Raw genomic sequence first — 11,153 nt, 5'->3', positions numbered from 1 at the left:
CTTTAAAGGTGCTGGTAGGCTTACTTGGTTATTTCGTTAGAGCCAGACATGATTCCTCTGTTTCCAATCTTTGTGCTTGGCTAAATTTACTGATGGCAGGAGCATCACGTCCCCTGATTGAACTTTGAACTCAAATAACTCATGGAAAGAATATGAATACACGTATTTCCCAAAGCTGTGAACTATTCCTCCAACTTTAAAACCCAAATTCTAATCCTCCCCCCTGCAATTTAACATAACATTCATCATATTATGATTAAACTGAGATTGATTGATTGCTGTTTCAGCGTGCCTAACTTTGACACGAGTGACCACACTTGGCATTCGGTCTCCTAAAATCAATCAGTAACTCCATCCAAGTTGCTGCCTAGATGAAATAAAATCTCTACCCAAGAAAGGGTGGATCAGAAAACTCTCACATGAATCATTGTCATTTCAGTCACATGTGTTTGGATCTGTTTTGTTGTTTCTGTATAAGGTCTTGTCCAAATCCTGACATCATCCTTTGAGAACATGTTCTGTTTTTGTGTGGACATGTGCTCCTCGGAAGTATACACTCATAAGCACGCACACACACAAAACTTGTTTCTGTCTTCATGCGTATAAACACAGGCAAACCATTGTGTCTGTAGGTTCCTGCTTTCCCTAGATGAATAGAGGGACCTTGGCTGTCCCTATTGAAAAGCTGATTCCTCATTGAATAGGAAGCCCTTGTCCTTACATCTCTCTGTCTACTGCGCTGATTGTGTACTAATGGCAACATCAGTCCCCATCTGGTGTCCATCATTTGGATTCAGGGCAGGGCCCGTCCCAGCAGATACATCCGATTAGTCCATCTCATCGATTTGTGCTGGCTCGTCATGACTTAGTCAACCCAAGGTGTCTCTTCTATGACATGCTGTCTCCTTGTGATTTAGTTTGCCAACACTCTAAGTGCATTGAGTGTGACAATAAAATCTTTAATCTAATATGCATCCTAAAGAGGGAGATGGTGGAGAATAAAGAGAGAGGGAGGGAGGGAGACGGAGGAGGGAGGTAACGTTCTCAATGAGCTCAGATGAAATGAGAAATGTTTGTGTAAGTTTATTAATACACGGGATACAGATCTTAAAGTTTTAAATGCTGCATGTGCTTTTTAATCCTGATTGATAAATGTCTGTAACATGTGGCATCAAATAGTTTGTCAAATAGTGTCCTTTAGTTATCAAATGATGAATATACACTGGTGCCAAGTGCTTATTTTGAGGTATTTTACATAAAGGAGAATTGTGATCATTATCCTCTGAAATGAACATGATTTCTTTTTTTTCTATCTGTGCTCGAAAGAGGTGAAATCCCATTTTCTCCCCATATGTAACCCAGCCTAATCTGCGTTTGCAGTTTGGAGCATATGATAGTGTGAATGGGGTTACAGGGCACAATGCATGCAGAGTGCTCTCAGTAATTCTAACTGACAAGGATCCCGTTGCCTGGGCTTGTGAGAGAGCATCATATTTATGGTTGTGTGAGCTGTATATCAATGAGATTCGGAGCTACACTGTCTGAATAGATCATTACACAGATCTCCAGTACACTGCTTGAACCAACTACTGTACCCCAATGCTGCTCTGTATCGCTGTAAACAGACATAACATTAGGGAAATGGCATATCTTGTAATGCATAGTGTATTGTAAAAGTGTATGGGATACTTTATAGAAACTTGATGATAAGGCAGGATGACTCTAAAAGTGTCTTGAGAGCATATTTAATGTGTCCTTTTTATGGTTTATAGTATGAAAATCTAGCTATTATACAAGAAAGGTGCCACTTTGTCTCTATCCTTCGAGTGGTTTAGGGTTATATCTCTTTTGATGTTTTCATAAATTTTTAATGAAATTCACATGTAATGGAGAATGCAATAGATCTCAATTCAGAAAAAGTGATTAGATTGTACACATTAATTCATGCTTTGCCAAACAGTGTGACCTTTTTTTTGTGCTGCTGTCACACACCTCTAATTGACCGATATTTCAAGAGAACCCGTTCAAAAGATTCGCTTTTCATGTCCGTAATTGCTTGTTGGCACACCTGACCTGCCATGTTGACACCAGATATACAGAGCTGCCCTCTCACCTATTTAATGAGTCTTTGTTGTGACACCACCTCTAATTGTCCTGATGGCAAAAGAACAGTAAAAAATGGTGTGAATGAACCCCCCCCCCCCCATCCACTCACACATCACTCCCTCCTCACACTGCTGTGACCCTGGCCGTGTGAACGTGCAGATTACTGCACTTCAGGGGGAAAATCTCGGGCTTGAAGCCAGACACTTGTCATTTTGACCACAATGACTTCTATATATCAAAGTGAAGCTCTTGATGAAACCAGTTATCCTTTATCAAAAAGGCATTACTAGAATCATTGCTGAAATTGAATTGGACAATAAAACCTTGAAGTTGATTTGTTTTTTTAGTGGGAATGACAAGACTCTGCAGTAAAATTAGAAGACATGTTGTGGGAATTAGATGAAAATGTACCCAATTTATGGGGGGTGAATAATGAGGGAGCAGATAGAGGATAAAGAGAGGAGAAATACGGGCGTGCAAAAGAATCAGTCAAATTTTCATCCCTCTCCAAAAACACGTCACCTGATCACTGATGGTGTTGTTTTCCCCCTCACTAATCAACCAAATAGAAAAATAAACCCAGCTTTTTGAAAATTGAGTTCAAGCCATCTTTGCACCACTCTGCTGGAACATGTGGATGGAGCCGAGGGAGAAAATAGGCCTGCGTGAGAAGTAATCAACGCAGCCCACTATGTTAGTGACAGCGGGTTAAGAAGGGGATGGGGAGGGATAGCTCAGTTTGGAGAAAATGAAAGCAGCTGGGGGTATTCGGTGTTCGCACTAGGCATTCAAACATGCTTGTTATCAAGGTTTTCTTTTTTTTGCATGTGAGTGTGTATGTATATGTATGTGTGTGTGTGTGTGTGTGTGTGTGTGTGTGTGTGTGTGTGTGTGTGTGTGTGTGTGTGTGTGTGTGTGTGTGTGTGTGTGTGTGTGTGTGTGTGTGTGTGTGTGTGTGTGTGTGAGAGAGAGAAAGACAGGACGCAGCAGGAGAGGAATGCAGTCATGGCTGTAAAGTGGGTGTGAAAACAGCTATGTTCACTGACCTCCAGGCTGACCTCCACACCCCTCCTTCCCTGGTAGTTGATACTGTCCTGTGTGTGTGTGTGTGTGTGTGTGTGTGTGTGTGTGTGTGTGTGTGTGTGTGTGTGTGTGTGTGTGTGTGTGTGTGTGTGTGTGTGTGTGTGTGTGTGTGTGTGTGTGTGTGTCTGTCTGTGTATTGCAAAAAAAAGCTTGAGAAAAAGTGTGTGCGCTGTAACACTTGCCCGAGTTTGTGTGGTGGTAGTGTTTGTGTGTGTGCTTGCAGCCTGAGTGCCCTTCTGTCAGTGTGTGTGGTGATAGCTGTAAGTGAACGGCCCTGAGTTTACATGAGTCCAAGAGAACAGGTCAAGAGGATTATCTTAAAATATTAGCTGCGCTCTCACCCTTTCCTCCCTCCTTATGTCTTCCTTCTCCTTTTTCTCCTCCTCTTCTCTTTAAGGCCCACAGCACCTGTTGCACACAGCGGGCTTTTTAGCAATCTGATAATCTGATTTCTTGACTTTACAGGCACAAAATTATCCATACATCAGTCAAGGTCTGTGTAAATGTATATATATATATATATACATTTTTTTTTTTTTATCATTCAAACATTACTGGCTGACAGACACATTTAAAAAAAGTAAGATCTACTAAAGATTTTACTAAGTCACTGCAAAAAAACTTTACTTACCTTTTCAGAATCCTGAACGTTTACATTTTAATGTCTTTTTTTTAATAAATGTTAAAATGTTATATTATTTTTACATTGATATTTCAACTCCCACTAATTTGTACTTGCATGCTCTTGCCCTTTTCCACTGCAACTATATTATTACTTCTATTGACTCTGCTTTCTATTTTGTCATGTTTAATATCTCACTTTTGGAACACATCTGAAATGTGTACACCGATTATTATACCTAGCATTCCTACATTTGGAGATATATATGTTTTACATAAATTCACCCTATAAGTCCTGCACAAATAGGCTATTCATATTACAGTTATTTCCGTTTGGGATTTCCCATCAGAACTCAGGCCTGCTGCTTATTTTCTAAAGTTTCACAGATCCTCCTGCTGAACATTTGTCTGATTAAACCGACGACAGACGCGGCTCCCCCGGCGCACTCGAAGTTGAATGTGTCCTCAGCTGAGTCAGCTGCTCGCCACTGCGGGGCGTCTGGGCGCTGGAGCAACTCTTGAACCCCTTCAGTCCGCTGCGTCCCCGCAACAGGCTGCCAGTTTCATCTACATCGAACCTGCATGTCCATCATCTCTCAGCATTATGTTATCACACAGAGGACTGTGAGGCATCACCACACTGCGCTCTCTCAGTCCTCCTAAACCTGTGGAATAGATGGGAATTTTACAAAAACAATAACATCTAAAATGTTACATTAAAAAAAAAAAAAAAAGCAATACTAAAATAATGAATGTATCATATTTAAAAAAATAAATCGAGGAAAAAGCCAAATGATAAAAATCAGCCTATCTTTTATTTTATTTTAAATGATATAATTATCCCACATTATCACAATATAAGCTCCCCACTGTTATTAGAAAAAAACCGCACATTTAAACTGAGTTAAATTAAACTGAGAGAGAGGAACTCAAGCCCGGTCTTCTTTGGTCCGCTGCGTCCGTTTGCATGTAATTAAATAGCGCCGAGCGCACTTATCGGTAGAATCTGACAGTGGAGTATCTAAAAGCGATCCCTGTCCTGTGCACCTTTTCCCCCTGTCCTCTCGCAGCTCTACCTTTCGGTAATTGAATTAGCTCGGTTTTAGAGGAGGGGTGGGGCTTGGCTTTGTTCGAGTGACGCCCATTCAAATAATTTCAAACCAATGGGACTATCCCCCGCTCCGCCGTAACCAAACCCACTCTCTCAATCGGCGTCTGGAGCTGCCTGCCTTTGCCCTCACCTTCCTGCGTGTCCCAGCGTTCTAAACCCAAACACAGGAAAGAGGAAGACTACACAGCACGCACATGGGAGAACGCGGTGTTTTTTCCCCTCCTCCACGTCGCACGATGGCTTATATATGAGGTGGACACTTTGGGATGCGGCCATAAACAAGCGTCTCCACGGAGAGAAGCGCATGAGAAAACACAACGCTGTCTGTCCTCTCCGCCACCGAGAAGGACTCCTCCCCACCTCGACCGTGACACCTCCGGTGAATCGCTGAGAACGGATAGCAGTCTTTTTTTTTTTACGCTGGAGGCGAAAGACCGAGTCCAGTGGCGACATTCATCTGCCAGTGACTGACTGAATGTATGGCTTTAAAAAGTTGCCTGGAAAACATGGACATCTGACGTGCGCCTCACAGCGTCATTGGACACATTGAGCCCCCCTCTCTTTTTTTCTCCATCACATCTTGGGCTGACTAATCCCCTGCGCTTTCGGGTTTGGAGTAAGAATAAGTGTTCAGCAGTTGTCATTTGCCCTGACACAGGCTACATCCAGTAGCACCCAGCAGAAGGGTATATCACCACCACCATCACAGAAGACCACTGCCTGTTGTGTTGCGCATTTGTGGCTATGTGCTGATCTCACTGTTTGTGCATTAGAGGGAGAGATATTTTGTTCAACCCACCACGGATTTGTCAGACCTGACATCCTGCATGAAATAAAGCTCATGATTCATCTGGACTCAAGCCGCGCAGCAGAGAAAACACAGTGACGCGTTGGTTTTTATAACTTCAGCATTTCCTTCAACCTGAACAAGTGTCATCTCAAGTGGCCCTCTTGAATGGTCACAATTCCAACTTTCCGTTTTCTATGCTGTGCGCATTTCTATTTGTTTAGCATTCACAAAACTGCGCCAGAAACACACGGCCACATGTGAATGAGACTCATCACCTATCCCGGTTGAAGCGCCCGTACAACTCGACTGACTGACCTACACTGAAGAGGAATACGTGCCGAAGTTTTGCTGTAGTGATGCTGCAATTGGAAATGGTCCTCTTCGTCTGCCTGGTGCTGCTGATGTGTGTATTTAGCCAGGAGCCCAGCTCCAAAGTGGTGGCCGACCGCTACGCCGTCTTCTGGAACCGGACCAACACCAAGTAAGTGGCCTCACACCGGGCAGGTTTACCGCGGAGGGTCGGCGATGTTCCGTATCCTCTGCAGGAGCCCAGGGGTTCGCAGATTTGCTGGACCACATCGGTGTTTTTCCTCCGCAGTGAGGGCATAATGCCAGTAGCTGTAGGTAAGGCTATAGGTGAGAAGAGGAAAAGGACTGTAAAGACTCGTATTTTCAATACGTGGCTGCTCATGAACAGCGCGACGCGCGAGAAACTAGACTAAAACCGTGCGTAATAAGGCCTGGACATAACATTCATGGTGTGGTATTGCATCGCTTTATCCATATGGTCTAGATAGGGGAATTTACCGTTTCTGTGGGAATTTTTCAGTTGTTGGTAAGGGGACAGAGCTGGAAAAGACCGTAAAACCTAGAGCTTTATCTTGTGTTGTTTCAAGGTGGGTATTTACACATGCCCACTGGACCCATTAACACCAGTATCTAGCTTGTCAAAGAAGCTGAACTCCACACAGTTCCACATCAGTACAAATCCGCAAAGTTAATTTACCTACAAAATGCGGCCATTCATTTCCTCACTTAAGACCCTATGTCTATTTTTCTTTTGGAAAATGTCACACCATTTGAGTCTGAGGCACATCAGAGGCCAAATGTCCTCCACCGGTGCTTCTGTGTCTTTTTTCTGTTTGGGGTATTTACCCCGTGACTTTGTCACTATAGCTTAAAAAAAACTTTTTGAAATGTAGCAAGAAAGAGCATAATAAGTCAGTCAGTATTTAAGAGCTCCTTCAAGCAATCCAGTACAGTTACCATAATGTAATTTAGGTGCATACAGCGATCTCAGCAGATCTAAAAGTACCTAAAGGAGTGGTTCATGAATATTATAGAGGCAACACGGCAGAAGAATGACATAAAATGACCATCTCACTTTCAGTAACATATTAGAGTTTGCTAGTGTTTCTTACTCTTAATAGCTCAGGTTTTAGAAAAAAAAAAATAGACTTCACTCATAAATTGAAAGTATTTTCTTAATTAAATTCGGGCAAGTTTATATGTTTTCCAGTCAATATAATACAGTTTGTAAACTTTTGTAATTTTTGATTGTACAGCAATGTAATGCAGTATATCTGCACCCTTTATATTAAAGCACACTATTGTACAGAGGGAAAAAAAAAATCCTGTAAAATTAGTCTGGCCGTTTTTCAAGCTAATGAAGAACAAATAATAGCTTTATTTGCTAAAATATACTTGCTCATTAAATCTGGAACATAAAAACCTAGTGTTGCATGATGTTGTGTAGGGATGACTGTTCAATATGGAAACTAGTAACTTACCCTTTAAAAACTTTTGAAAACTCTCACTTCCTGAAATAGTGCACAGCTTCCTTATTCTAAAATGGACATAGTTTGCATACATACAAATTTACATATTGTTTTTCCTATTTTTGCATTTTAGTGTGGATAAATGGTTACTTGTTCGTACGTTTAGAGGCACTCTGTCCTGATGTGATGTCTCCAAAAATATATAAATTCAAACACTTAAAATACTGTCCAAAATTGTAGTGATAAAAAAGGTGGTTCTTCATTTTTCAGTTATATTAATAAAAGAACAATTATGTGTTTAACAAAATAAGATTCAACAAAAATCTGTTAGTGAAGTGAAGATTTTATATACTAGAGAACTTCAGCAAAGTTAAAAAAAAAAGAAGTTTCTCAGATGTGCTATACTTTTCCAGTCAAAACCCTCTCTACTCGAGCAGGCTTGACTCACAGCCTACATTCTACGCGTTTGTCGAGACAGCATTTCCCTCTAAAAGTCCCTTATGGAGTTACACTGTACAGCCTTGTCCCAGCCTTATTAGGTCTAAGCGCTGATGGTGGAGTTTACAGAGATCTTTCACTCAACTGCCAATGGCACTTAGTATTTGTTGAATAAAATCCTCAGCTTACCCTCCAAGTGCACAAAGCCATTAATAGCACATGCTGAATTTGTTGCACAACTATTTACATTCAGTTTGAAGTTTGGGAAAACATGATTTATTGCTTGAAACAATTAGTGGTCAGGGGTACAAACGGTGGGCTGACTGTAAGCTCTCTCCTGAAGTCAGGGCCAGTGCAGCGGGGTGTGTAGATTCTCGGCCTGATATACCATAGACCATGACTGCTGTGGTCTTGGTCCTTACTCCGACTTAACATGGCTGTTTATTTATGGACGGCTTTTTTCAACAGAGGCAAACACAATTTTGAGTCAAATCTTGATTTCTGCTGTTGATAGACATACTTTCATTTCACTGCACATTTTTTTTCCACAAAAAAGTTTAGACGACTGGCCGCTCAGTTAACTTGATATCTTCCAGATGTGCTGACACATTTTCTCATTTTTTTGTGCAGAAAAAAAAGTGAATTTAGAAAAAAAAGGAAATGTAAGTAAATCTACTGATAATCTCAGATCTGACGCAGTAACAGTAAGGGAAGGAGAGAGAGCGAGACCACTGTGATCCACTGGTCTTCATGCATGTTGTGCGTTTTACTCTCTTTCAGTCCCCAGTAAAATTGGAGAAATAGATAGTTTCCTGAGCCTCATCTGTTTCTGAAGTTTCATACTTGCCTGAGGAAGGAAAACAGGTTTTCACGGAGGCTGTTGTGCTAACACCAGTCACTCTGTTCTACTTACTCGAAATAGAGTTTGTTTGACTCTCACCCCTGCAGGGTTGAGGCAGGAAGCCAGAAAGGTAAAGAAGAGAGGGAGAGATAGCAAACTTGTCTTATTGATGACTCAGTTAATAAATATTGAGTCCCTTTCCTCGTGCATTACTGTAGAAAGCTGGCGTGGCACTGTAACGCAACTTGTCGGCTTCTGCCTTTGTTCTGAGGCTTCAGAGTCACACCGAAAGTACGGCTGCTTCAAGAATTTACACTGTGAACGCCCAAGCACACAAACAGCCACATTTGAGCCCGAAGCACATGTTCTTTTATGATAGCAGTAAATTAAACCCAACGTAATTTGTCAGAAATATTGTTAGTAGGTTACATAAAGGATAACTTCGATGGTTTTTTTTTTTTTCTGGTTTGACTCTTTGCATTCTTTGTTGTTGGTGTCTGACCACAGTCATTCAGGGCTTGTTTTACAACCTACAGAAAAAGCCATTTGTCGCTATTCTTTTTTGCATCAAAAACTGCAGATTCCAGAGACTTGAATTGCCAGAGTTAGTTAATCCATCACACTAAAGCTGTAGTTTGAGTTTAGTTTTATCTTGAAATCAGTTTTGCTTTGAATTTATTGTCGCCAAATTGAATGTTTCACATCAGTGTGTGCAATATGTTATGCTCTGCTTACTTAATCACCTGAAACGCACAGAGAAATCATCTAGAGGAAGCGTCTACATGGCAATACCAACCAAAACAGTTTTACATACAAACTGTCACATCTGTTTCTAACTGTCTAACTACAATGGATTTTTAATTTTAAACAAAACATTTAAGTTGAAAAAGTGACCACAAGAAAGCAGACATGGAATTGTCGAATTGCATGGCATGCTAAATGGTTGGAGAAAGTTTAAACTTGATGTTGACACAAAAAGCGAAAGGGCTAGAAATTTTGAGTCAATTCTACTAATGTTTGACTTGTAGACAAAACACACTGCTGTAGACACTTTTACAGCTCAGCTCAGACTATCAGGAATATTAAATGGGGAATGCCAGAAAGGAATAGTTGTGTTTAAAATGGAACTTTTTGTCAACATAAAATTTACTTTTGCGGGGTGAAATTTCTTTGATAGTTTTCCAGTGGTCAGAATTATAAACACTTGTAGATTAGTGTGAAATGCTTTGTTGGTTTAGAGTCGTTATTTGTGCTCGCGGTGGCACAGTCGTTTCTGCTGGGTATTTGTGTTGTTGGCGAGTTGGGTCGAGGCTGACGGGGGTTTCCTTGCTGTTTTGTTGGCTTCATTCCACTGTTGTGTCTCACAGCCGCAGTGTGAGACCAGAAACTCGCTAACTGCTTCATTATTCAGAATAACACTTTTATCTTCCCTTTTAATCTCTCTTTTAAACACATCCACACTTTCTCTTTTAGATTTCAGTTTTTATGATTCAGGTTTTCTTATAATAACTTAATTTGAGCATTTTAGCATTATGCCCATCGAAAAATTCTTTTGATGGCCAGTTTAGAGATGTGTTAGAAATCTTGAAGGTTTATCTGTCCTTAAGAGAGTGCCTTCAGTTTGAAATAACTTTTCTCTCTCTATGAATCCTGCCCTCTGTTATCTCTCTGGCTGTCTTTGCTTGTGAGCATTTATTCTAATAAGGGGACAGACAGTGGCTCTAATGATGTCTCAGCTGTAATGCTGAAGAGACCGGTCTTTCCTTCCATTCTCCCCCTACCGCCCTTTCTTCTTCCCCATATCCCTCCTCGCCTTTCTCCCGTGCTGCCTCTCGGCTCTCTGCCTCTCCCAGTCTCTTTCTCTCTCCCTCCCTCTCTTCCTCCCTTTCTCTCACTCTCTCCGGCTCTTTTTGCCAGGCACAGAAAATGAATGAATACAATTAAGATATTTTAGTCCCTCCGCAGTTGATGATGGAGAAAGACGCGCAGAGGTCAGGCACACTTTGGGAGGAGCTCAGGGACAGGTCACACACATACGGCGAGGAATAACGAAGCAGAAAGTTTGCCTGTGAATGACAAACTAGTAACTGGAACTCTCCTTGAAGTGGAAGGTGTCATTAACACAAACAGTGTGATGCGGTTTTGGTCAAGCAAATTGCTCAATGTGATTTGTATTTTGCTGCATAATTTGTAGTATACTTTTTCTAACAAGCTGTTGTTGATCTCACATTTGTGTCGTAGACTCCACTGTAACTGAAGTTCTATTTACAATAGCTGTGTTGCCGGTATCGGCTTGCTTTTGTTTCAGTCCTGTCTGGCTTGTCTTTGTCCGTGCATGTTTTTGTGTTTAAAGGTGTGTGTGTATGTGCAAAGTACCAGATGAGC

The 11,153-nt window shown here is 41.3% G+C and overlaps 1 protein-coding gene across 2 annotated transcripts in view; it reads left to right on the top strand.

Annotated features, from left to right (window-relative positions):
• Positions 1 to 5,030: 5,030 nt before the first annotated feature.
• Positions 5,031 to 11,153, top strand: part of efna5b (ephrin-A5b) — a 99,667-nt gene continuing 93,544 nt past the window's right edge. For both annotated transcript variants that reach the window (XM_069699592.1, XM_069699591.1), the window contains exon 1: positions 5,031 to 6,192. In XM_069699592.1, coding sequence (XP_069555693.1) covers positions 6,068 to 6,192 — 125 coding nt within the window. In that variant the 5' untranslated portion in view covers positions 5,031 to 6,067. The remainder of the gene's footprint in view (positions 6,193 to 11,153) is intronic.

Source organism: Brachyistius frenatus, unplaced genomic scaffold, assembly GCF_029030835.1.
Source record: "Brachyistius frenatus isolate BFR_SWC_R1_liver_20210118 unplaced genomic scaffold, ASM2903083v1 Contig_30, whole genome shotgun sequence".
In the NCBI taxonomy this organism is placed as follows: domain Eukaryota; kingdom Metazoa; phylum Chordata; class Actinopteri; family Embiotocidae; genus Brachyistius; species Brachyistius frenatus.
The sequence above is the reverse complement of the archived record's forward strand: the minus strand, read 5'-3'. Positions and strand labels throughout refer to the sequence as shown.